Source organism: Chlorocebus sabaeus, chromosome 17 (genome assembly GCF_047675955.1).
Source record: "Chlorocebus sabaeus isolate Y175 chromosome 17, mChlSab1.0.hap1, whole genome shotgun sequence".
Taxonomy (NCBI): domain Eukaryota; kingdom Metazoa; phylum Chordata; class Mammalia; order Primates; family Cercopithecidae; genus Chlorocebus; species Chlorocebus sabaeus.
Genome location: NC_132920.1, coordinates 49,877,874 through 49,905,545, shown reverse-complemented (window position 1 = coordinate 49,905,545; position 27,672 = coordinate 49,877,874). Strand labels below are relative to the sequence as shown.

The following is a 27,672-nucleotide window of genomic DNA, read 5'->3' as shown; positions in this document are numbered from 1 at the left end:
ATATTGTCTGCTTTACTAGATTTTTTGAGGATTAGTAAGAAAAAGGAATATTTCATCATCCGTGTCACCATATTACAATAAATCTTGAAATGTGAGGCTATGTGAACATTTGGAGGGAGAGAGAAAGGCAAGGAAATAGATAAAAAAGAATGATAAAGGTGAGATTGTTTACGTGTGTATGTTCTCTGAAAGAACTGATTTTGAGAGTTCTCTCTCACATTGAGCGTGTCTGGCAGTCAGCATGGGAAGCGTGAGAGCAGTGGTAAACTACGTCATTGGGGGGAAAAGCACGAGTAATTGTCTGCCCCGTATTATTCTGCACAAATCTGGTAACTTGTTCTTTAAGAGTGCTTGCTTTTGTAAAATGAGAACCAAACTGTTAGCCTTTTTTGCTTCTCACACAGCAGGATTAATTCAGAAATAAACTTCGCAGATGGTGAAAAGAAGGTGCCAACTAAATTCAATAATCTATACTTATTAATATCCTAGAGTTAACTAGCTATATTAACTAAAAAGAAAGGAGAGGGTACATTAGCTCTGATTTGTTAGACTCATAATGACAACCGTGCTTAGCAAGGTGATCAGATATTATGGAATATCTCTAAGTCACTTACATAAATTAGCAATACCAAATTACTCCTCTTCTTTGTAGCTGATGGAGAGTTTAAATATAATCTTTCCGTTTCTTATATTAGTTTCCTCTTGCTACTATAACAAGTTATCATAAATTGAATTTTATGAATTTATTTTAGAATTGAATGTTCTAAAATAAATATAGGTTTATTATCCTACTGTTCTGGAGGTCAGAAATTCAGATAGGTCTTCCTGGGCTAAAATCAGGATGTCAACAGGGAAACTATGGGGAGAATTGTTTCCTTACCTTTTCCTACTTCCAGAGGCTATCCATATTCTTTAGCTTGCAGTATCTTCCTCTGTCTTCAGATTCAGCATGACTGGTCAAGTCTGTCTCATGCTCATCACTGACATTGACTCTTTTGACTTCCTCTTCAACATTAAATACCCTTGTGATTACATTAGGTCCACCCAGATATTCCAGGAAAATCTCCCTACTTTAATGTTAGCTATTTAGCAGTTTGAATTCCATCTGCCACCTTAATTCCCTTATGTCACACAATATAACATATTCGAAGGTCCAGGGATTAAAAAAATTTATGTTTTTGAGAGTCTACTATCCTTCAAACAACAGTCCTGCCTTCCTATCTGGGTCCTAATGACTAACACATTAAACCTTGTTTGGATCCTAAAGGTTTCTTTTAGGGAAAATATTGCAAACACATGCAAAAGTGGTTTAAATAAAGTTTATTACAAGATGTTATCCTATGAATTGAGAATAATCTAAAATTATGTTATTTTTCTTTTCAGGGATGGAAATTAAACACCTCTTGTTTTTGGTTGCTGCTGCTTGCTTACTGCCTATGTTGTCCATGAAAGTATGTGAGGGTTGGGTTTCATAATTACTTTCTAAATAAAGATAAGAGCTAACACTTTAATAGAATTCACATCAGAGGCACTGTTGTGAGACTGCTACACCCATTACTCAGTTTGTTTTCACAATAGCCCTGTTAGGCGAGTACTCATCTTAATACCATTTTATAAAGGAGAGAACCAAAGAATAGGAAAGTTGAGTCATATGGCCAATATCTGAGGAATAAGACATGGCAGGGCCTGAAATTATACTTAATCGGTTAGCTCCATGGGTCCATATCTATTTCATTGTGGCCTCTCTGGATAATACAGGGAAAAAGCTGAGAATGCAGATGAACTATATAATTTTTTACTATAACAATAATTTAAAGCATCAAAATTAAATATAAAATGGAAAGGTGCCAACAGCACAAAGAGCGATATGAGGAGTTGATTAGCAGTTTGAATTCCATAGGCTACCTTAATCTCACTAATAATTAAAAACAATAACTTCAACAGTCACAAAACAGAAGTAGAACACCCAATGACATAATATTCTATGATCAGCCAATAATATTCACCTTTCAATAACTTCAATGGTATAAAGAAAATAATATATATTTTAATTTACCCAAAATTTTATGACAAACTGAAGTAAATAACCTTGGTATAGAAAATGAGTGGTATAGAAAAAACCATGGTATAGAAAACCTTGGTATAGAAAATATTTTCATAGGCCAGGTAGAGAAGTAAGAAATAAAAGGCACTTAGTTTTATTGTGGAAAGAAAATCCATATGCAGTAGGCTATTAGGGTGTTGGTTTGGTATTTGAATCCTATTACTCACTCCTCTTCCCCAAAGAGAGACTAGGTGGAGCTCCTGTTTAATGCCCAATAATCCTCCGGTAAGTTGGAATTAGTGTCCTGAATTAGAGTCCTGAATAAGACTTCTTCCTTCCCTCCGATTCTCTGACCATTTTACTTCCCCAGTGTGGAAGGGTGATCTTCATGCTTCATAATAAGGAAAAAGCTAATCTGAAGTGTAGCCACCATTCCAGAGGCATGGGAAAAGGGCAAACAGTCAGAAACCTATGTTTGCCATCAAGACCTAGTACTAGGCTGTCTAGACCACTTAGGCCAAATTCTGGGAAACAGCCTAACCCAGATTGTCATGTGAAAGATGAAATTAGCATCGCTAGTTAAAAGTCCAGAGCAAAGAGTAGATAAGTAGAACTCCACCCATCCAAGGGAAACCATACCCAATCCGCTTTTGACCAAGAATACAAAAGAAAAAGTAGAAGGCATTGATAAAACAATATGTTTATGCTTTATAACGGAGATCTATTAGAATATTTTCATACAATTTTGTAGACAGTTTGGTCATAAAATAAAGGCTTAAGAATTTTAAATTTAAACAAGAAGATAAATTAAGCCCCCAACACAAATTTATTACATAAACTTTAAACATGAGTTTCAGTTAAAGTAAATAATGTGCTCCAATTTACCAACAAAAATAGTATTATGCTTTATTTTTTTCAGATTCCAGGTAGAAATCAAATGGACTAACTACCAGACCTGAATTGTATTTTAAACTTCCACAAGTGGCAGTGTTTGCTGGGATATTAAGCATCTAATTTAACAGAAATTGTTTTTACTTTTTATACAGGTAGTTTTCCACGACAATCTGGTAGGTGTTACACAAATCGTTTTCTTAAGGAAAGCTATAGAGAGTTATGATCAGATAACAGGCAGGCTGAATCTTCTCTGAGTTAATTAGAGACTTCTCTGAGCACATGGTATACCTGCGATCTGAAGAATAAGTTGGCCTTGCAAACTAACAAGATGTACTATCAAAGATACAGGCATGGGCAAATATTCTATGGCAGGAAGGAAACTCAGATAACTAAAAAAAAAAAAAAAAAAAAAAAATTAATGTGACTACAGCAGAGATAAGGGCACATATCCTAGATAGAGGCTGAGAATAAACAGAATATTCAAAGGCCTTGTTAAAGATTTGAGTTTCTCTTTCTATGAATGGTAAACTGTTGAAGACTTTTAACAGTAAAGTGACTCCATTGTGTCTATGTTTTAAAATTTTTGCTCTGAATGATGACTGGAGACTGGATTATGAAAGAATGGATCAAGGAGTGGGACAGAGAATGTAGATGTAGTAAAGCATTAGTGGATTCAGGAAGGCCAGTGGAAAGCTAGACAGTAGCCACAATCAGTCCAGGTGAAAGAAACAGAGAAGTCTGAAAGGAAGGATAAAATAAAGAGAGTGTTTTGTTCCTCACACCAAAAGAAAGACTATTTCTACACCGAAAGCTTAGTGAGAGGAGTCAGCTGCCAATAAACTAAGTAGAATAAAGTCATTAAAACAATATTGCATATGCAAATTGAGCTTCTCAGAGACCTTAATAGGAATATTTTTAATGGAGGCATTTCCCAACTTAAACCTCATTGCCATTTTGTATGAGATAATTATTTGTTTCAGGGAGGGCTGTCCTGGGCCTTGCAGGAATTTAGCAGCAGCATCCTTGCTCTCTATTCTAAGATGGCAATCTTATCTCCCCCTATCATGCCCATCATGACAACTTCAAATTTCTCCAGACATTGCCTAATGCCTAAGCAGCAGGGAAGGTGGATCACCTAGGATAGAGAACATATTATTGAAAAAATGGGAGGAGGTAAATACAAGGCTCTATTACTTGGGCAATTGTAGACAGCCAGAGTTGGCAATATTTTCCAGAATATAGATAGGGAAAGAGAGCAGAGACAGAGAACAATAGTTGAATGGGAAAGTAAGGTAAACGAAGAGATGTTTGCTTGTTTATTTGTTTTAAGATATAAGTAGCATGCAGCCAGGCATGGTGGTGCATGCCTATAATCCTAGCTACTTGGGAGGTTGAGGCAGGAGAATCACTTGAGCCTGGGAGGTAGAGGCTGCAGTGAACCAAGATCATGCTACTGCACTCCACTCCAAGCAACAGAGCAGGACTTCTTCTCAAAAAAAGATATAAGCTGCATAATCATAAATAAACAGGACTGGGAAGGGCAAAAAAAAAAAAAAAAGGGTGGCTGACAGCAAACAAAATGAAAAATAATGTAAGATTTGGGAAAAAGGTAGAAGAGAATGGACTAAATAACACTGTTGGAGAGTTGAGCCTTAGAAAGATTAGAAAGAATGACCTATTCACTTGTACCACAGAAGAAGAGGAAAGAAAGGGGACAGATACAGGTAGATTGACAGACTGGGTAAGACATTTGAAGCAGCTGCCCTCTGATTGCTTCTCTTTACTGAAGGAAGAAGGATGTTTCACAATCTGCTGAGAGAAGGTAGTTGTGAATAGAGGAGAGTGCAAAAGTTCTACAGTAATGTGGAGAGTGACAGAGTGAGTTAACCAAACAATTCATTAGAATTGATTAGCAGAATTAAGGAACTATTTGAGGTCAATCTTACTGATTTGGAGTCATGCAGATATGTGCTGTGTTGTTTTTTGAGACATTTTTCTGGCAATGCTCAGCTGATAGAACAGGCAGGAGAATTGTCAGTCTCATCTAAAGTTGGGGTGTTTTAGTTAGGCATTTCTAGATGATGGTGTGCAGACAAAAGATTAAATATTGCAAAAGGAGAGTTGTGAAATTAGAGAACACAGATAGAGATGAAAGGAAAGACAAGAGAGGGCTAGTAGAGAAAATGAAGAATGAGTTAGCAGGCTCAATTATATTGAAGAACAGTCAGAATGTCTGATCTTGGCAACTTGGAAGAACAGGAATTTCTGATCAGGCGGGGAAATGCTTGACCAGGTGATTTGAGCGGTATGATGTTTTGGGATGTAGTGAGATACAGTTGGTGACCATTAAAGTGAGGATAAAGATGATTGAAGGAGAAGTCTAGAAGAGGAAGATTTTAAGGGCCTGAGACATCAAAGGGTTGGATTCATCCATGTGGATATTAAAGTCCTTTGAGTTGACTTCAGAAATCTGAGTGGAAAAGATGAATTCGTTTCAGGAAACACAATTTCCAGGAAAGAGAGGAAGTAGGAAAAAAAACCCATGATAAGATGTTAAATAAATGTTCAAGAATGAGGTGTGAGAAGCAAATGTCATGAGTTTCCATACCGCAAAGGTTTTCAGAGGAGCAAGGAGAGTTGTAATCTGGAAATAGTATGTGGAATCATGTGGGTCCTCAGCCTTTCCTCTAGTCCAAATCAGAGTGACTTGCAATGTGAGAAAAAAATAACGCCATGTGAATATGTCCATAGAGACAGTCTCTAGAGGAGTCTTCTGAATTCCATATTTAAGTTTTCTCCCCATACCCTAAACTGTTGATATAAATGACAGTGAATACTTCTTTATTTGTGTAAGTTATGGTGTTAGATCTTACGCATTCATAAATTGTGCTGATGGTCATGTGGTATTAAGGAAGCAACAGACACCCCTCACATTATAGTACATTAGTTCTGCTACATTTTTTAAAAAAGGTATGAAGTGCATGTGATATCTCTCTCACACACACACACACACACACACACACACACACACACAATAATGCTCTTTATAGCGATTAATGCTAAACTAAATACTTTGGTCATGTATTTTTCTTCTTAGTGAGTTTCAGAATAAAAAAAAATAAATGAAAAGAACAGTCACGAATTCAAGATTGTAGGCTGAATTTGAATTCTATGTTATACTCTCCCACACATACACTTGAGAGCATTGACGTTTTCTCATATGAACAGGAAGAAGACACAGAATTTGTGTTGATAGCACTTGCGGCTTTGTCCTCAGTAATGAATTTCTTAGTTTGGGTTCTCCCAGACACACACCACTAGACAAGGGTTCAAGTGGAAGTAGTTTATTTGGGAAGTAGAGAGTACAGTTGTCGCAGGGTGGGTGGTGTGTGGAGAATAATCCAGAGAAGTAAGTAACAGGCATGCTTTGAAGGTATCTTCCTTTGTGGATCTTATTGCCCAATAAAAAGTGCTTCATCATCGTCCAAAGTATGAACCTGGAAAAACCCTAATCACAGGATAACCAGTGCATTATTCTGAAGACTAATGTAATGTCATCCTGATGTTCAGAAATCCTCAAAACTAGTACTGGAGAAACGGAATCCAATATAATGAGACACTATAAATTTGAAAATGCTATAAATCACTGTTTAATATAAAGTATTAATTTGCATTGCCTATAGGTCTGCAAAATATATGTGACAAATTCCACTTAAAAGAAGTAACACTAATTAATATTTTTCTGGTAACAGAGGAAATCAGCTAAAAACCTATTTAATAAGCTCGTCACTGACTTGCCAGATGTACAACAAGAGATCGTTAATATACACAACACTCTCAGAAGAGGAGTAGTTCCACCAGCCAGCAACATGCTGAAGATGGTAAGATCGAACAATAGCAACAACCATGATGGCAATAATAGTAGTGGTGTTTACTGAGTTTTTATTAAGTTCTACACACTTTCAAAGTGCTAAAAGTTTTATCTTCACAACAAATATTTTATGTAGCGGAAGAAACAGAGACCCAGAGAAGGTAAGTAACTTTCTGATGATTGCATGGTTAGTCAAGGACAGAGCTCAGCCAGCCTAGCTTCATTCCTCAATACTCTAAGGCAGTGCTTCTCAGCCTTTCATGTACTCAAGAATTACCTGAAGAACTTAGTAAAGCACACTTTCTTGGTGTCTGATATCCTGATTCAGGAGGTCTGACCTGGAGACCGCCACAAGCTCCCAGCTGATGCTTATGCTGCCAGTATATACGACAAATACTGATCAACAAGTTATCCATGCATTTCATAGCTGTCTTCATTGGGCAGTAGTCCAGAGGCTAAAACACTCTTCCTACAGTTAAAATGTCCAGATATCTAGTTAGTTGATGTGGCCAGGTAAATAAATATTGGCAAATTTATCCCCCAGTATCATTGCATCCCATAAAGAGGAAGAGAAATTCTTTCATTATAAACCTGCTATGCTCTGCTACAAGAAAAATTTAGGGAAGTCTCAGGTGTTTAGGTGATTACTCCCACATTTGTTATCCAGCAGCATCACTCAGTTTCATGAGCACCCTCAACCTGCTTCCTTGAACCCTGGACCAGCCTATAGCAACAAGGGTTAGAAACAGTGCAGGCTGTGGAGGGTGATTCTAAGGAACACCTTTCTCTTACAAATGATGAAGAGGATGAAACAAGGAAATAGATAAATGATTTTGAGATTTATCTCTTAATCGCTTTAAAATCCAAAGAGATATTTGAACTAAAGATAAAAATCAATAGCTTTCATAGGCATTCCTGCATGGTGGTGTAGCAAACATACATGTTGTGTTTATTATTTACAGGCATTTTTCAAATACCTTGTTACATTAGCTCATTGCATTCTTCCAATACAATTTTCTTCATTTTACATATTATGACACTGAACCTAAGGAAAATTGAGGAGTTTATTCAAAATCTTAAGAACTGGGGCCCAGATTAAAATGCAAGTGGGCCAGATCCAAGGAGCTGGAGAAGTAGAGTCCAAATTCCTTGGTTGCCAGATGAGCAAATAAGTTTACCTAGGAGGTACAAACAAGGTTAAAGAAACGTGAAAAATATAGCCTCTGATTTGAGATTGGAGATGAAAGGCAAATACAGAAGAAAAACTGGAAACAATATAAGAATGCATATATTCAAGCGCTAAGGTACAAAGGTATGAAATGTCAACAAGATGATAAAAGTAAGTGTACCAGTAAAACTGAGAACTATTTCAAAAGAAATATGAGGGTTCAGCTGCTCCACAAACAATGCATAGGACATATATAGGATTAGAAGTAGCAACAGCAAATTTAAGGAACAATAGGACTGAAGAGTTAACCACAATTACCAGGCAGAGATTTTGTTAAAAAAAAAAAAATAGTTTCTGAACACAATATTAGAACTAAAGCAGAGTCACTTGTTAAAGCTGAAATTCCGAGCTTTGGTATGATCATAGATACAAACTTCAATTTTAATTGTGAATATGTCTCAAAAAAGGAGTATCTCACCAACATTAATCAGAGGTAATGTCCTATACAGCTTCTTCAAAGTGCAAACGTCCTGCTATATTTTAACCAGATAAGTTCCAGTTCCCGTAAGTTTTCTTTGCTAGTGAATGCCGTGTTATTCCCCCAGCCCAGAGAGCCTATACACTGGTAGATGTGTTGTGTCATTTCTGCTCAAAAGTTAGACATAGCCATAACTAAAATAATTTTTTTTTTTGCTTGAAACGATCAAAACCTGCAAAACCATGGTTTTACCCAGTGCTAAGCTAATGAGTTATTTAATTCGTCTCATGGTTTAGTAAATTCAACCCCAAGGGTAATTCAAAAAGTTGACCACAAGATGGCAGCAAATACATATAATAATTAAACTTTACATGCTCAGGACGATACTGAAAATGAATGTCCTCCAAACAGTCTAAAGAGTAGCTGAATGATTTACACAAAAACATGGTAAAAATAAACTCTACACTTTCTGTTGGCAATGTGTTATATGCACATATAAGGATATTCTTTTAAATGGACGTATATGCTGCTGAACAACAGGCGTTCAGTCAAGGTATAGTTGCTTGAAGCACAGAAAGCCAGTCACTAGATGAGTATTGCCCATTGCCTGAGAAGAAAGACTTTGTTGTGGGTGATGTCAGCCTGTCAAATCCTTCCCTCTCCTTAACCAACCAAAGTTACAGGTTTATATAGGAGGGACAAGAAAGAGGAGCTGGTCGACAGGTAGTAGCTGTGTCTCCTTGCCCAGGTGTGGTGATCAGGAAAGCCTCAGTTCCCTGCTACCACCTGAGGGGCCTGATGGTGGGTTTCCTGACAAAGGAACTCAGATAAGACAAATGTTCATAGGCTCAGTTCTTTGTAAAAATTGGGCAGTTTCATATACACCACAATGATAGAAGAATGTTAGGGAGATGGTTTACCACAGAGTGTCATACTTACAGATGCAGAATTTCTCCCTTTCTGCACTGGGAGAATAGCTGTTACTTACTCATACCTGACCAAATGCTTCAACTCAGCATAGTTGATGCACACTGAGATTCAAGAATACATACTCTAAAGCCATCGTAAGTGGATTCAAATTCTTATTTTGTCAATTATATGTAGTGTGACCCCCTAAAAGTTACTTAACATCTCTGTGCCTTAGTTACCTTATTTACAAATGGATATAATATTATCTCTTTTGTAGAGTTGCTCTGAGGTTAAAGTGAGAGAAGATACACACAAAATTGGCGACAGATTCTGGCATGTGGAGTTAGCTTCCATTTTTGTTATTCATAATTTTAGATATAAATGTGACTGTGTCCTTGCTTCTAATCACAGCCATCATTTATTCAATACATAAGATTGATCACATCTTAGTTGTATTCCTTGGATTATCACATTTGAACAAACCGTTGGGCATAAATTACAGCTAACAGTTTCCAGACGGATAAACTGAGATTCAAAGAGATAAAATAACATGTCTGAGTTTAAACTACAAATAAATTACTAGGTAATTCTGGTCTGTTTCCCTGGAAGCAGTTACTTAAATTCTCTACTACATCTGTGAGAGAATCTATCTCTGAATGTAATTAACAAATTTTGAATTTGTGAATTCAAGGGCCAACATAATACATTGAAATTGTTGTCTTTCTCTTTCTACTAGAACGTTTAATAGTAATCTCGTTATTTATATTTCTAGTTGATACAATTGAAGATATTATATCTCATGGATTATTAGAAACAATAAATTAGAATCTTATGAAAATATTAATTGGACGATGTGCTTGTTTTTTTTTTTTCTTTCCACTACAGAGTTGGAGTGAAGAGGCTGCACAAAATGCCAAAACTTTTTCACGCTATTGTGATATGACAGAGAGCAACCCCCTTGAGAGGAGACTTCCAAGTAAGTGTGTGTCTCTATGACCCGCCTTTGGACTAAAAAGAAAAAAAAAAACAATAGTAAAACAGGGATTGTTATGTACCCTGATGAAAGTAAATTAGGTCATCTAGATTTCCTTGTTTGCACTGGGTCATACATGGCAGTGAGTTGTGGACTATTACACTGTTTTTAACTCATTAATTTTTAAGGTTTATATCTTTAAGTTTTCAGATTCCAAGTTCTGAAGTTTTCAGATTCCAAGCTCTGACCATCAGGAGAAATGAATCAAAACTCTCAGTATTGCAGAAGAGTGGAGTGAGCAGCTAGAGACCTAGGTCTCCATTCTGTGTAGTTACTTTAGCTACTGAACAATAACACCAGGGGATCTTCTTAGCTTTGGAACGGTAATGCAGTTGAGAAATAAGTTATATGCAGCCCTGCACAGCTGCCCATAAGATAATTTTAGGTGCTCAAAAATGAGCCCATCTTTTTTTTTTTTTTTTTTTTATACTTTAAGTTCTAGGGTACATGCGCACAACGTGCAGGTTTATAACATATGTATCCTTGTGCCATGTTGGTGTGCTGCACCCATCAACTTGTCAGCACCCATCAACTCGCCATTTACATCAGGTATAACTCCCAATGTCATCCCTCCCCCCTCCCCCCTCCCCATAATAGGTCCCAGTGTGTGATGTGCCCCTTCCCGAGTCCAAGTGATCTCATTGTTCAGTTCCCACCTATGAGTGAGAACATGCGGTGTTTGGTTTTCTGTTCTTGCAATAGTTTGCTGAGAATGATGGTTTCCAGCTGCATCTATGTCCCAACAAAGGACACAAACTCATCCTTTTTCATGGCTGCACAGTATTCCATGGTGTATATGTGCCACATTTTCTTAATCCAGTCTGTCACTGATGGACATTTAGGTTGATTCCAAGTCTTGGCTATTGTGAATAGCGCTGCAATAAACATACGTCTGCATGTGTCTTTATAGCAGCATGATTTATAATCCTTTGGGTATATACCCAGTAATAGGATGGCTGGGTCATATGGTATTTCTAGTTCTAGATCTTTGAGGAATCGCCATACTGTTTTCCACAATGGTTGAACTAGTTTACAATCCCACCAACAGTGTAAAAGTGTTCCTATTTCTCCACATCCTCTCCAGCACCTGTTGTTTCCTGATTTTTGAATGATTGCCATTCTAACTGGTGTGAGATGGTATCTCATTGTTGTTTTGATTTGCATTTCTCTGATGGCCAGTGATGATGAGCATTTTTTCATGTGTCTGTTGGCTATATGAATGTCTTCTTTTGAGGAATATCTGTTCATATACTTTGCCCACTTTTTGATGGGGTTGTTTGTTTTTTTCTTGTAAATTTGTTTGAGTTCTTTGTAGGTTCTGGATATTAGCCCTTTGTCAGATGAGTAGATTGCAAAAATTTTCTCCCATTCTGTAGGTTGCCTGTTCACTCTGATGGTAGTTTCTTTTGCAGTGCAGAAGCTCTTTAGTTTAATGAGACCCCATTTGTCAATTTTGGCTTCTGTTGCCGTTGCTTTTGGTGTTTTAGATATGAAGTCCTTGCCCATGCCTATGTCCTGAATGGTATTACCTAAGTTTTCTTCTAGAGTTTTTATGGTTTTAGGTCTAACATTTAGGTCTCTAATCCATCTTGAATTAATTTTCGTATAAGGAGTAAGGAAAGGATCCAGTTTCAGCTTTCTACTTATGGCTAGCCAATTTTCCCAGCACCATTTATTAAGGAGGGAATCCTTTCCCCATTTCTTGTTTCTCTCAGGTTTGTCAAAGATCAGATGGTTGTAGATGTGTGGTATTATTTCTGAGGGTTCTGTTCTGTTCCGTTGGTCTATATCTCTGTTTTGGTACCAGTACCACACTGTTTTGGTTACTGTAGCCTTGCAGTATAGTTTGAAGTCAGTCAGGTAGCGTGATGCCTCCAGCTTTGTTCTTTTCGCTTAGGATTGTCTTGGCAATGTGGGCTCTGTTTTGGTTCCATACGAACTTTAAAGCAGTTTTTTCCAATTCTGTGAAGAAACTCATTGGTAGCTTGATGGGGATGGCATTGAATCTATAAATTACCTTGGGCAGTATGGCCATTTTCATGATATTGATTCTTCCTATCTATGAGCATGGTATGTTCTTCCATTTGTTTGTGTCCTCTTTTATTTCACTGAGCAGTGGTTTGTAGTTCTCCTTGAAGAGGTCCTTTACATCCCTTGTAAGTTGGATTCCTAGATATTTTATTCTCTTTGAAGCAATTGTGAATGGAAGTTCATTCATGATTTGACTCTCTGTATGTCTGTTACTGCTGTATAAGATTGCTTGTGATTTTTGCACATTAATTTTGTATCCTGAGACTTTACTGAAGTTGCTTATCAGCTTAAGGAGATTTTGGGCTGAGACAATGGGGTTTTCTAAATATACAATCATGTCATCTGCAAACAGGGACAATTTGACTTCTTCTTTTCCTAACTGAATACCCTTTATTTCTTTCTCTTGCCTATTGCCCTAGCCAGAACTTCCAACACTATGTGGAATAGGAGTGGTGAGAGAGGGCATCCCTGTCTTGTGCCAGTTTTCAAAGGGAATTTTTCCAGTTTTTGCCCATTCAGTATGATATTGGCTCTGGGTCTGTCATAAATAGCTCTTATTATTTTGAGATACGTTCCATCAATACCAAATTTATTGAGAGTTTTTAGTATGAAGGGCTGTTGAATGTTGTCAAAGGCCTTTTCTGCATCTATTGAGATAATCATGTGGTTTTTGTCTTTGCTTCTGTTTATGTGATGGGTTACGTTTATTGATTTGTATATGTTGAACCAGCCTTGCATCCCAGGGATGAAGCCCAATTGATCATAGTGGATAAGCTTTTTGATGTGCTGCTGGATTTGGTTTGCCAGTATTTTATTGAGGATTTTTGCATCGATGTTCATCAGGGATATTGGTCTAAAATTCCCTTTTTTTGTTGTGTCTCTGCCAGGCTTTGGTATCAGGATGATGTTGGCCTCATAAAATGAGTTAGGGAGGATTCCCTCTTTTTCTATTGATTGGAATAGTTTCAGAAGGAATGGTACCAGCTCCTCCTTGTACCTGTGGTCGAATTCGGCTGTGAATCCATCTGGTCCTGGACTTTTTTTGGTTTGTAGGTTATTAATTATTGCCTCAATTTCAGAGCCTGCTATTGGTCTATTCAGGGATTCAACTTCTTCCTGGTTTAGTATTGGGAGAGTATAAGTGTCCAGGAAATTATCCATTTTTTCTAGGTTTTCTAGTTTATTTGCATAGAGGTGTTTATAGTATTCTCTGATGATAGTTTGTATTTCTGTGGGGTCGGTGGTGATATCCCCTTTAGCATTTTTTATTGCGTCTATTTGTTTCTTCTCTCTTTTCTTCTTTATTAGTCTTGCTAGTGGTCTGTCAATTTTGTTGATCTTTTCAAAAAACCAACTCCTGGATTCATTGATTTTTTTGGAGGGTTTTTTGTGTCTCTATCTCCTTCAGTTCTGCTCTGATCTTAGTTATTTCTTCCCTTCTGCTAGCTTTTGAATGTGTTTGCTCTTGCTTCTCTAGTTATTTTAATTGTGATGTTAGAGTGTCAATTTTAGATCTTTCCAGCTTTCTCTTGTGGGCATTTAGTGCTATCAATTTCCCTCTACACACTGCTTCAAATGTGTCCCAGAGATTCTGGTATGTTGTATCTTTGTTCTCATTGGTTTCAAAGAACATCTTTATTTCTGCCTTCATTTCGTTATGTACCCAGTAGTCATTCAGGAACAGGTTGTTCAGTTTCCATGTAGTTGAGTGGTTTTGGCTGAGTTTCTTAATCCTGAGTTCTAGTTTGATTGCACTGTGGTCTGAGAGACAATTTGTTATGATTTCTGTTCTTTTACATTTGCTGAGGAGTGCTTTACTTCCAACTATGTGGTCAATTTTGGAATAAGTGTGATGTGGTGCTGAGAAGAATGTATACTCTGTTGATTTGGGGTGGAGAGTTCTGTTGATGTCTATTAGGCCCACTTGGTGCAGAGTTGAGTTCAATTCCTGGATATCCTTGTTAACTTTCTGTCTCATTGATCTGTCTAATGTTGACAGTGGAGTGTTGAAGTCTCCCATTATTATTGTATGGGAGTCTAAGTCTTTTTGTAAGTATCTAAGGACTTGCTTTATGAATGTGGGTGCTCCTGTATTGGGTGCATATATATTTAGGATAGTTAGCTCTTCCTGTTGAATTGATCCCTTTACCATTATGTAATGGCCTTCTTTGTCTCTTTTGATCTTTTTTGGTTTAAAGTCTGTTTTATCAGAGACTAGTATTGCAACCCCTGCTTATTTTTGTTCTCCATTTGCTTGGTAGATGTTCCTCCATCCCTTTATTTGGAGCCTATGTGTGTCTCTGCATGTGAGATGTGTCTCCTGAATGCAGCAAACTGATGGGTCTTGACTCTTTATCCAATTTTCCAGTCTGTGTCTTTTAATTGGACCATTTAGCCCATTTACATTTAAGGTTAATATTGTTATGTGTGAAATTTGAACCTGTCATTATGATGTTAGCTGGTTATTTTGCTTGTTAGTTGATGCAGTTTCTTCCTAGCATCGATGGTCTTTACATTTTGGCATGTTTTTGCAGTGGCTGCTACTGGTTGCTCCTTTCCATGTTTAGTGCTTCCTTCAGGATCTCTTATAGGGTAGGCCTGGTGGTGACAAAATCTCTAAGCATTTGCTTGTCTGGAAAGGATTTTATTTCTCCTTCACTTAGGAAACTTAGTTTGGCTGAATATGAAATTCTGGGTTTAAAATTCTTTTCTTTAAGAATGTTGAATATTGGCCTCCACTCTCTTCTGGCTTGGAGAGTTTCTGCTGAGAGATCTGCTGTTAGTTTGATGGGCTTCCCTTTGTGGGTAACCCGACCTTTCTCTCTGGCTGTCCTTAACATTTTTTCCTTCATTTCAACTTTGGTGAATCTGACAATTATGTGTCTTGGAGTTGCTCTTCTCGAGGAGTATCTTTGTGGTGTTCTCCGTAGTTCCTGAATTTGAATGTTGGCCTGCCTTACTAGGTTGGGGAAGTTCTCCTGGATGATATCCTGAAGAGTGTTTTCCAACTTGGTTCCATTTTCCCCCTCACTTTCAGACACCCCAATCAGATGTAGATTTGGTATTTTCACATAATTCCATACTTCTTGAAGGCTTTGTTCATTTCTTTTTCCTCTTTTTTCTCTAGACTTCTTTTCTCAGTTCATTTCATTTATTTGATCTTCAATCATTGATATGCTTTCTTTCAGTTGATCAAGTCGGTTACTGAAGCTTGTGCATTTGTCACGTATTTCTCCTGTCATGGTTTTTATCTCTGTCAGTTCGTTTATGGCCTTCCCTGCATTGATTATTCTAGTTATCCATTCTTCCATTCTTTTTTCAAGATATTTAGTTTCTTTGCGCTGGTTACATAGTTCCTCCTTTAGCTCTGAGAAGTTTGTCGACTGAAGCCTTCTTCTCTCAACTTGACAAAGTCATTCTCCATCCAGCTTTGATCCTTTGCTGGTGATGAACTGCATTCCTTTGGAGGGGGAGATGAACTCTTATTTTTTGAATTTCCAGCTTTTCTGCCCTGCTTTTTCCCCATATTTGTGGTTTTATCTGCCTTTGGTCTTTGATGTTGGTGATGTGCTGATGGGGTTTTGGTGTGGGTGTCCTTTCTGTTTGTTAGTTTTCCTCCTAACAGTCAGGACCCTCAGCTGTAGGTCTGTTAGAGATTGCTTGAGGTCCACTCCAGACCCTGTTTGCCTGGGTGTCAGCAGCGGAGGCTGCAGAAGATAGAATGTTGCTGAACAGCGAGTGTTCCTGTCTGATTCTTGCTCTGGAAGCTTCATCTCAGGGGTGTACCCCGTTGTGCGAGGTGCGGGGTGTCAGTCTGCACCTCGTCGGGGATGTCTCCCAGTTAGGCTACTCAGGGGTCAGGGACCCACTTGAGCAGGCCATCTGTCCTTTCTCAGATCTCAACCACCATGTTGTGAGATCCACTGCTCTCTTCAAAGCTGTCAGACAGGATCATTTACATCTGCACAGGTTTCTGCTTCTTTTTTTCAGGTGGGCCCTGTCCCCAGAGGTGGAGTCTACAGAGACAGGCAGGTTTCCTTGAGCTGCTGTGGCCTCCACCCAGTTTGAGCTTCCCAGCGGCTTCGGCTTCATTTACCTACTTAAGCCTCAGCAATGGCGGGCACCCCTCCCCCAGTCTCGCTGCTGCCATGCAGTTAGATCTCAGACTGCTGTGCTAGCAATGAGGGAGGCTCCCTGGGCGTGGGACCCGCCCGGCCAGGTGTGGTATAAAATCTCCTGGTGTGCCATTTGCTAAGACCCTTGGTAAAGCGCAGTATTAGGGTGGGAGTTACCCTATTTTCCAGGTGTTGTGTGTCTCAGTTTCCCTTGGCTAGGAAAAGGGATTTCCTTCCCCCTTGCGCTTCCCAGGTGAGGTGATGCCTCGCCCTGCTTCAGCTCTGGCTGGTCGGTCTGCTCCAGCTGACCAGCACCGATTGTCCAGCACTCCCCAGTGAGATGAACCCGGTACCTCAGTTGAAAATGCAGAAATCACCCATCTTCTGTGTCGCTCACGCTGGGAGCTGAAGACTGGAGCTGTTCCTATTTGGCCATCTTGCTCAGCCCTCCCGAGCCCATCTTAAAGCATATAGATTAGGTAACTTACTGCTAGTTTCCAGGAAATAAATTTTTTTAAAAAATTATTACTTCTGTGTTACACTATTTTTGTGTTGCTATAAAGAAATACCTGAGCCTGGGTAATTTATTAAAAAGAGATTTAATTAGCTCATAACTCTGTGGACTGTACAGGAAGCATGGCACCCACATTTACCTGGCTTTTGGTGAGACCTTAGGAAGCTTACAGTCATGGCAGAAGGTGAAGGGCGAGCAAGTGTCTTACATGGTGAGAGAGGGAGCAAGAGAGAGAGAGTTGGGGGGTGCCACGCACTTTTAAACAACCAGATCTCTTGAGAACCCACTCACCATTATGAAGACAGCACTGAGTTATTTGAGGAATCCGCTACCGTGAGGTAAACATCTCCAGCCAGGCCCCATCTTCAACACTGGGATTACATCTCAACATGAGATTTGGAGGGGACATCCAAACTGTATCACCTTCACTCAGGAATACACATTATATTTTAAAATGAGAATCTTTTTAAAATTAAGATGTTTTAAAAATGCTAACTCACATTTATATCTGCAGAATATTTGGAATCTTAGTCCAATGCTTTTGAGCAGTGAAATAGCAAAGTGGTTCCTGCCTGCCTTAAGAAAAGGCAGATACTCCTGAATACCATGTTCAACCAAAAGCCCACACTATACATGAATGGCTAAATAAACAAATGATTATTCAACATCTTTGTATTGTGAACACCTGTGTGTAGCTTCTTTTAAGCCATAGACCCTGTTAAAACTCTTAGGCTTCTCTGATTTGGTTTCACCTATCTAAAGCAGCTTGGAAGCAGCAGAGACTGAAATGTTGATTGATTTGATTTCAAAATGTGTTCATCACCTACTAGCAACTTTTCACTAAACTTGAGTACCACATGCTCATCCATCAATGAGAAAGAAGGCTTTCAGCAGGGATACAACAGATTTTACTCCCTCTCAGAAGATGTTGTCAAGATGATTAGTGAACCATTCACAAAACAAAAATGAAGAAAGTCTCCTTGTATACTATTTCCCATTTGTTCAGAGTATGACCCAGCCCATTTTCTCATTTCAGATACCTTTTGCGGAGAAAATATGCATATGACAACTTATCCTGTATCATGGTCCAGTGTAATTGGAGTCTGGTACAGTGAGTCTAAATATTTCAAATATGGAATATGGCCATCAGCGGATGATGACATAAGTACCGACCGGTACACTCAGGTAACCTGTGTGCTGGAAAACATGCATATTGTTTAAGAGATAAGCATGTGTGTGGAAACATAGGTGAGAAACAACTGAAAATAATTCTACCTTCTTATGGCAATCTTTACTGAATTTACTGAGTTCCTCTTATAATTTGGAATAGAAGGAATTGTTCTGTTCAAAATATGGCTTAGAGAAGATGCCTAACTTCTCAGTTTCCTTCTTTACTCACTAGATTTTCCAGAAACTCACAAAATCATAAGATGTCAATCTAATTTGATATTGGTAGTATTTAAAAGTGAAAATAATGGTACCTTAAAATACAGGGAAACCCCTGATTTCTAACTTTAGTTTTATTGTGGTAAAAAATACATTTTAAAAATTACTATTTTAACCATTTTAAATGGTTTCATGTTCGGCATTAATGTGGCATGAATGTTCAGTGGCAATAAGTCCACTCAGATGGTTGTGCAACCCCATCATCAGAATATTGTCATTTTCCCAAACCGAAACTCTGTACTCACTAAACAACACCTTCCATTCCTCCCCCAAACCTCTGGCAACCACCACTCTACTTTCTGTCTCTGTGAACAGTTTCACTACTCAAAGTACCTCATAACTTTGGAATTATATGATATTTGTCCTTTTGTGTCTGCTTTATTTCACTTAGCATAATATATTAAATCTATGCTCATCCATGTTGTAGCGTGTGTCAGAATTGTATTCTTTTTTAAAGGCTAAATAGTATTTCACTGTATGTGTATATCACCTTTTGCTTGTCTGTTCCGATGGGCATTTGAGTTGTTTCCATTTTTTTTGGCTATTGTGAATAATACTGCTTTAAACATTGGTGTGAAAATATCTGTTTGAGTGCTTGCTTTCAATTGTTTTGGGCATATGCCAAGGAGAGGAATTACTGGATCATATGTGAATATTATGTTTATTATTTGAAAAACTGGAGTACTATTATATTTTCTGTTGCAGCTGCACCATTTTATATTCCCACCAGCAATTTACAAAATTTGCAATTTCTTCACATCTTTGCTCTATCAGTCTGCTTAGGATGCCATAACAAAATACCACAGCTAGGTGGATTAAACAACAGAAATTTATTTTCCCACATTCTGGATCCTAGAAGTCTATGATATTAATAGAGCATAGTCAGTTTCTAGTGAAAGCTTTCTGCCTGACACCTTGTCATAATGTCCTAACACGGCTTTTTCCCAGTGCAAAACTGGAGCCAGAGAGAATCAAGGATAGAGACAGAGACAAGAGAGACCATAAGAGCAAGTTGTCTAGCATCTGTTCTTATAAGGACACATCCTACTGGAACAGGGCCCAAGTCATATGTCTTTATTTAATCTTAATTATTTCTTTAGAATCTCTATTTTCAAATACAGCTACACTGGATGGAAGTTAGGGGTACAGAATATGAATTTTGGGGGACCAATTCAGCTCATAACATTGTACCATTGCCACTCCCCAACAAATTTATTTTCTCCTCACATGCAAAATAGATTCATTCTATCCCAATAGCCCTCAAATTTTTAATTTATTCCAGCATCAACTCTAAAGTCTAAGGCCCAAAATCTCATCTAAATATTATCTGAATATTATCTAAATGCATGAGATTCAAGGTGTGATTCATCCAGAGGTAACATTTCTCGCCAGCAGTGAACCCATGAAACAAGAAAAGTTATGTGCTTCCATAGTACAATAGACACACAGGCATAAGATAGATATTCTCATTTCAAAAAAGAAATAGAAAAGGAAGCAGTAATGGGTCCCAGGCAAATCCAAAACCTTGCAAAAGAAATTTCATGTGATAGTAAGGCTTGAGAATAATTCTCTTTGGTTTGATGCTCTGCACTCTTGGCCAACTTGGAGGCAGCATCACCCATGGCTCTGTGGGCAGCCTTTTCCCTTTAGCTCAGTGAGGCAGCCTCATCAAATGACTCTCTGAAGAGGCCCTGCTAACATGGCTGCTTTCAGAGATCACCTGAAGGGACAATACTCTTTGAAGCTAAGCAGGAAGCAGCCTTGCACCCTGGACCTGTAATGGGAATGGCAGCCATCATGATCTCTGAAACATTTGGGGAGTCATTCTTCCCTTTTCTTGAAGGATAATGCATGTTTACAATGAAATATCTCCATCATGTCTTTCTGAAGAGTCTAAGAAGTCTGACAGCCTTCCATCACTTGGGTCTGTTTTCTCTGTCCACTTTAGTTCAAACTGGCAGTACCTCCACTGTATAATCACACGTCTATTTCTGCTGAGATGTATGATTGAATCCATAAATCATATCCATGGTATCTTTATCTAATGGTTGTTCAGCGACATTAGGGTTCTCTTTGGAAAATACTTTCTCATTTTCTGTAATATAGATGGGCTAACGATCGTGTAAATCTTCTAGTTCTGGTTTGTCCTTGCATAAATAATTCTTCAATTTCTTTCTCTCCTCTTGTAGTTTACTGTAAGTGGTGAGGAGAAACCAAACCACTCCTTCAACCCTTTGCTCTGAAATCTCCTCAGCCAAAATTCCACGTTTGTTGTTCACAACTTTTGCCTTCCACAAACACTAGAAGACAAGGCAGCAGCCATTTTGTTTGCTACTTTATAATAAAGATTACCTTTCTTCCAATTTCCAAGAACATGTCCCTTATTTATATCTGAGACCACAACAAAATATACTTTAATGCTCTTATTTCTATCACCAGTCCCTTCCAAGCAATATACACTTTTTATAGCATGCACTTAAAACTTCCAGTCTCTACCCATTACCCAATTCCAAGGCTGCTTCCACATTTTTAGGTATTTGTTGAAGCAGCATCTCAGTTCTTGATACCAAAATCTGCTTTAGTGTTCTCAGCCTACCGTAACAAAACATCACATTGCTGAATGACTTAAACAACAGAAATTTATTTTCTTGAATTCACAAAGCCTGAAAGTCCAAGATCAGAGTGCCAGCATGGTTAGTTTCTTGAGAGGATTCTCCTTCTGGCTTAAAGACTGCTTCCTTTCACTATATTCTCACATGTGCCCATTGGTAAGTTTCATAAAATAAAATCCACTTGAAATAAAGCCTACTTAAATTTGATGTTAAAAGTCAATGAAGATAAAGCATATTTAAAAAGAAGCATAATCACAGAAATTAATGCAGAAATCCTAAATAAAACACTAGTAAATAGCATTTTCTTTTAAGATTGATACACTTAGACACAAAGGGTATGTGGCAGGAATCTGGGAGTATCTTAACATTAAACTACTTAATCATATAATTTACCTTAACAAAGGATTAGAGGATAAAAATACAATGAACATCTAGAAAGCTAAAAATCTAACAAATATGTGGCCTTGATTCAAACCTTCTATTTCCTATATAAGTCAACTAACACACTAATTTTATCGCAAAAGCATTATCTCATCATTGTGGTATATTAACTGCATTCCATCACCTTCAGATAATCTTGATTTGTCTCCTTCAAAGTGAATCATTGTCACTTTCAAAATAGAACACGTTTTATCAAAATGATTTCTCTCATTTCCTGTTGCCAAGGAATGAAGACAATAAAATCAAAGAAATTTGCTTTCATTTGCTTAAAATTTAATACAGTAGAATATAGAAACATTTTACATTCCACCAGTTATGGATTTTTTTCATGGCTAGCAAATGGAGGAGTGAGGACTAAAACCCAGATCTGAATCCTAGTCCAGTGGTCTTTACACAGCTCTTAATCTTTCATATGCACTGGAGAGATGGGAACTTCATTTCACCTAATGTTCTAAAAATCAGAAGCAGTTGAGGGCAGGGAAGGGCAAGGAGCAGAATATAGGGTTCCAAGCAGAATCAACTGAACAACAAGAATGTTAATGTGAAGGTGAGTAAGCCCATGACAGCAGGCCCAGTGGGGGAATATACCACAAGTCTTTTCCAGACATTTTCCGACATTTTCTGTAACCTTGTATAAATACATTAGTATGTTCATGAAAAATTTTGTAAAATAAAAACTCTTTTTCTAAAGTCATTTGTGTCTGAAGACCTAATGAAAAAAGTTTCATTTTCAATTTTTCTTTGCTATGAGTTAAAGGAATAAATGAATAAATTAAGTTCAATAATCTTATTACCAATTAACATATAGAGGGAACATAGCAAAATAGATGTTCAGCTGCATTTTTATTAAAATCATGTTTCAGGTTATATGCTCCATTAGAGTCTGAATTCAACAGGGTCTCTTATGGAAAATACTCATTGGTAGAAAATGTTAGCAAGAACCTGCAAACAAAGAATCTACATTATAAAAATTTTTATGCCCAGGTAGAGCAATAGTTTTAGTAAAAGCCTAGGTTAGCAGCAGAAAATTAAAAGCCATATGGTGTGGAGAGATTGGCACTCATGCATGACTCTCTTTGTAAAGAGAAAACAATATTTTATCTAAAAGAGTCATAGCAGACATGTTCTGTAATCAAGAATATGAACAGAAATGTGAGGAAAGTCTCTAGGACTGTAAGAAAGCTACCCAGGCTCATGTGGGGCAGTGGCAAGTGGGAACAATCGCACTTACTGAAAACATCTCCTTTTGGACCACTTAAATATTCTTAAATATTTGAATGTTTAATCCTACCTTTCACTGATGATGTAGAGGACAACATTGTTGTATCCCATTTTACAGCTGAGAAAATGAAACTCAGAGGCATAAAACAAACTTCTAAGTACAACCTACCCAAGAAGTAAATGATGGTACTTAAACCTGGCTCACTATTCCTCAAAAACAAACTCAGTACTCTACAGTATGCCTGTTCACTGACCGATAAGAAAAGTTTCTTCCAAGCTTTGATTTTTATATAATCACCAAGCAGCCTTCATTATGTAAACTGATAAGTTATCTCGTCCACATAAGTTTGATGAGAAGGGGAGAATGAGCCAGCATTGAAGACAGCCTCTCATGTTTCGTTCCAATAAGAATGAGTCATGGAGAGTCGACATAGAGTTTTGATCAGCCGTGAGTACACTGGATACGATCAGAGAAATTAGTACTATGCACAGCCATGTGCAGCCCATGTCCAGAAAGGCAACACTCAAGTCTCCTTTGAACATCAGCCTGTTCATAACAAAATGATCAACACTACCTTTTGTACCTTTACCTTCTGTCTACCCATCTCTCCTATCTCAGAGAAAATGAACATTGGGATTCTTTAAAATTAGAAATTACATCTAGAAGCCCTACTTATTTTCAGAAAGAAAAACCGACAATAAATAGAGACAATGCCAATCATCAAGTCACCCTCTCGTCAGTTGATTTTCTCCACCTGGTTTGCATTGTGTGCAGCTATGTGTGTGTACATGCATGTATGGTATCTAGACATGTAGCAGTCCTTTTGTTTCTATGACTTCTTGTTAAGCCATACCCAAAGTAAACCTAAAAGCAACATGTTAACTTTTAATCATGGATGCCTATATTGATATTATAGTCATTTAGTAAAATATCTAATCTGCAGTAAAACAATTCTTTATCATTGCAGATTGTTTGGGCCACATCTTACCTGATTGGCTGTGCCATTGCACCATGCCGCCACAAAGGATCACCTCGATATTTCTACGTTTGTCACTATTGTCATGAGTATGTATTATTAGTTTTTAAAATATATAACCCCCTAAAGTAACCTAATCTAGTTTTTCGAACTTTGTTTTTTGTGTGTGCACAAATGTTTATAGCAACTGTATTCATAATAGACAAGAGCTGGAAATAACCGAGGTGTCCTTCAAAGATGAATGGTTATACAATCTGTAGTTTGAGTCTTGGCTACTTCCTATTTATGTGAAAACACATATTTAGTTACATATTATTTTATTCCTTTGACTGTATTTTCTCTTATTTAAAAAAAAAAAAAACTCCAATATATTTTCAGAGCAATTTACCAGCAGTCTTCCTATGTGTCATTGATTCTTCAGGTAATTATTATATAAGAGAAACAAATTTGGTTAAGCAAAGAAATGAGGGCATTTACTTCAACGAAACAAGAGTATTGTTAGACCAAAAGGACAGGCATGCAGTGGTGTCTTAACAAGGAAACAAATGGAAAGAGCCAAGTATCTTTCTCTGTACTTAGCTATCTAGTCAAAAAGTTGATGTATGTCTTCTCTTTAAAAATGAAATTCACATGTTATAGATTCTATCACAGATACTAGTTGCAATTCCTAGAAAACTTAATCTGATTGTTTCAGTAAGGGTCTGCTGCACCTTCTTCTCCTATCAACTGTGATTATGACACAAGATCAAGTAAGACAAAGATGACTGCAGGGCCCATCTGTGTGGCTCCAGTGATGGTTATCAGAAAAGAGAAGATTGTTCAGAGTTGAATAGAACCGCCTGATATTTGACTACAAATGCCAGTTCAATATCACTTCTGCTGATAAAAGTCAGTGACGCCATTATGCATATCCTTCAGCTACATGTATTTCTTAGATTAACACATAAGTCTTTCCTCCATAATGTTAGCTCAACGCATTGTGCTCAACCACTGTCTCCCATGTATGTAGCACAATACTAGATGTTCAATATGAATCATTGAACATGACTGATTTGAAAATACACTGCTGTACTTCACATTTGCAGTGGTGCCTCCACTATCACTATTGATTCAGAGTGTAATATCATCATATAATAACTCTATCTGAGTTATATATAAATTGTGCTGAAGACAATAAAATCTCTTTGCTCCTACAACACATGGTTTGCAATACGTATTTTCAAGGGTTGGTGGTCTGCAGTGAACTTCAACTGCTCCGAAAAAGAAAAGTATAAAACATGGAGAGCTATGATAGGGGAAATTTCTTGGTTGAAGATTAGTCCAAGTCTCTGACTAAATCTCTTACTGAATTTAGTAACAATCTTCTTTTCAAAGTGAAATTTTAGCAGCTCAGATAAACGAATACCAGATTAAAAAAGGTTTTTTAAAACCAGAACATTTACTTTTTTAAGTTGTATTACTTTAGAAACAGATATTATCTATGTTTTTAGACACTATATATGTTTTTAGACACTATGTATGTTTTTAGACATACACAGGTAAGAATTGTCTTTTCTTTTTTGTTTTTCCTTTTGAGATAGGGCCTTGTTCTGTCACCCAGGTTGGAGTACAGAGGTGTCAACATAGCTCAGTGCAGCATTGACCTTCTGGGCTCCAGCTATCCTCCCACTTCAGTCTTCCAAGTACCTGAAACTACAGGCATGTGCCACCAGGCCTGACTAATTTTTTTTTTTTTTTTTTTGGTGGTAGATATGAAGCTGCTTTTTTTTTTTTTTTTTTTTTTTTTTTTTTTTTGCCCCGGCTTATCTTGAACTTTTGGGCTCAAGTAATCCTTCCACCTTGCCCTCCCAAAGTGCTGGGATTACAGGGATAAGTCATTGAGCCCTGCCTGTCTTTGCAAAAGTTTCAAGTTAGTCCAGAACTAGAACTTCTTATCTACTTTCTTTCCCACACCCCAACACTTTAGTTTTATCCATGCTGATGTACTTTCATCTTTTATATATACCATCTGTTTCAACAAAAGACATTAACATGAAAAAATTTCTTATAACATAGTGCAAGATGGAGTTAGAACCTCTCTAACTTGCCTCACTTGAGACTTTCTTCTTAACATTGGTAAGAATCATGCCCTTTTAAATGATGGTTTACCAAGTCCTTATAGGTATTAATGAAGAATAGTGCTCTGTTGTAATTGGCTCTAAAGCCCTCTTGCTTATACTCGAGGGTACCCAAAGTTCCCAAGTACTGTTAGGACTTGACTGTCCAACGAGATGTGCACATTGCCTGAAAAATATTTTCATGTCACTCATATTTATTGGTTCTATGTGCAAAAAAAAAAATTATAGATATAAGACTGGAAATCTTATACCCATTTTAAAAATTATCACTCTTCTTTACAAGAATATTTGTACAATTTGTTTTTAAAGTTGGCTGTACACTGTGAGTAAGATTTTATATGCATTTTTCAAAGATGAGTTTTATGAAATCACTTTTTTTTATTCAAGGGGAAATTATCCTGAAACAAAGCATGAACCTTATAAGACGGGTGTCCCATGTGAAGCCTGCCCAAATAACTGTGAAGACAAACTTTGCAGTAAGTTTTCTACATTCTGTTTGTTTACAGTTAACCCATTGGTCTGGGAATGATACATCCTTTAAATTAAGCATTGAAAAACATTGCACTTTTGTACAGCTTTCATCTCATTCATACCAAAGAAAATACACAAATTATTTCTGCTTACCCCTCCCCAATTGCCAGAGTGACTGAAGACCGTTGATTTAACCTATGGCAAAGGAAATTACAAGGTCTAGGTCTGAGAACTCGAGTTCCCACCCTATAGATTAAAATACTTAATTAAGGTCAACCTAGATAAAATATTGAGGTAAGTGTAGATTTTTCTCTGCTCTCTAAAAAGTTCTTGGGCCCTCTTATTGCAGCCCATAATTTAGGCTCGTTGCTTTCAGTTTACCGATGTTCTCCAATTGCTTGCCACTCCATGATTACTCAGGTTGCCTGACCACTTATTATAGCATGAAATTTTTACTGAGTGATCCTTATTCTTCTTTTGTTCCTGTGAACCACCTAAAAAGTTAGCTGATGCTCATATTATTTCTTACATTCCTTACAGCCTCTTTTTTTTTTTAATTTCTTGAAAAATCTTACCTAAGGTGAAGTTGTAGCCCAATGGGTGCCATTTCTGTTTATTTCCTTAGATAGCCAAATTTCACTTTTTAAAGCCTACCTGCAACCATAATTTCTTAATTCCTAGGAATAATATTGATTAAGATAAATTATATTAGTAATAAGTCTGTGGAGGAAAAAATAAACCTAAGAAAAACATCCTGTGACCCCCAACTTGAAAGGTCACTTATTTTTCTTCACCTAATCAGGTTACTCTATTTGCTTTTAAAGTAAGAAAGAAAATGGATTCTTCTTCCTCCTTTTACCTTTCTCTCATTTCTCTTCTCTTTTACTCTTAATTTATTTACTTCTCTGTCTGTCTCACTCTCTCTTTCTCTGTATCCACTTCACTTTTTATACCCTGTTTCTGGAAAAAAAAGGTAGTTGGAGAGAGTTTCCTCCCCATCAAAAAATAAATAAATAAATAAATAAAAATCAACCAATTTTCTATGCCTTAGGGGGAGAAAGGATGGCAATTTAGTAGATTTTTAGAATCTAGGTGAGAAAAACAATGTCTGTAGTGGTATAACAATTTAATAGAAGTAAAAGAAGAGTAGGAAAGAGAAATGTTACTCAAGAAGATTGATTCTATTATATAGACGATGTATATCATAAGCCCTTTCTTTACCTGTAAGTGTTTGAGGAAGTGAGAGCTATTAAAGAAATATATGAACTTAAGAATTGAATACATTGGGCACAAACAGTGCTAAAAATGTAAGACCTAGATATGCAGATAT

General features: G+C 37.3%; 1 protein-coding gene across 1 annotated transcript in view; it reads left to right on the top strand.

Moving 5' to 3' along the window:
• The first annotated feature begins 1,385 nt into the window (after positions 1 to 1,385).
• The window catches only part of CRISP1 (cysteine rich secretory protein 1), a 28,357-nt gene continuing 2,070 nt past the window's right edge, over positions 1,386 to 27,672 (top strand). Inside the window, exons 1-6 of the mRNA XM_038006160.2 lie at positions 1,386 to 1,451; positions 6,691 to 6,819; positions 10,250 to 10,340; positions 18,094 to 18,242; positions 23,746 to 23,843; positions 26,259 to 26,347. Coding sequence (XP_037862088.2) covers positions 1,386 to 1,451; positions 6,691 to 6,819; positions 10,250 to 10,340; positions 18,094 to 18,242; positions 23,746 to 23,843; positions 26,259 to 26,347 — 622 coding nt within the window. The remainder of the gene's footprint in view (positions 1,452 to 6,690; positions 6,820 to 10,249; positions 10,341 to 18,093; positions 18,243 to 23,745; positions 23,844 to 26,258; positions 26,348 to 27,672) is intronic.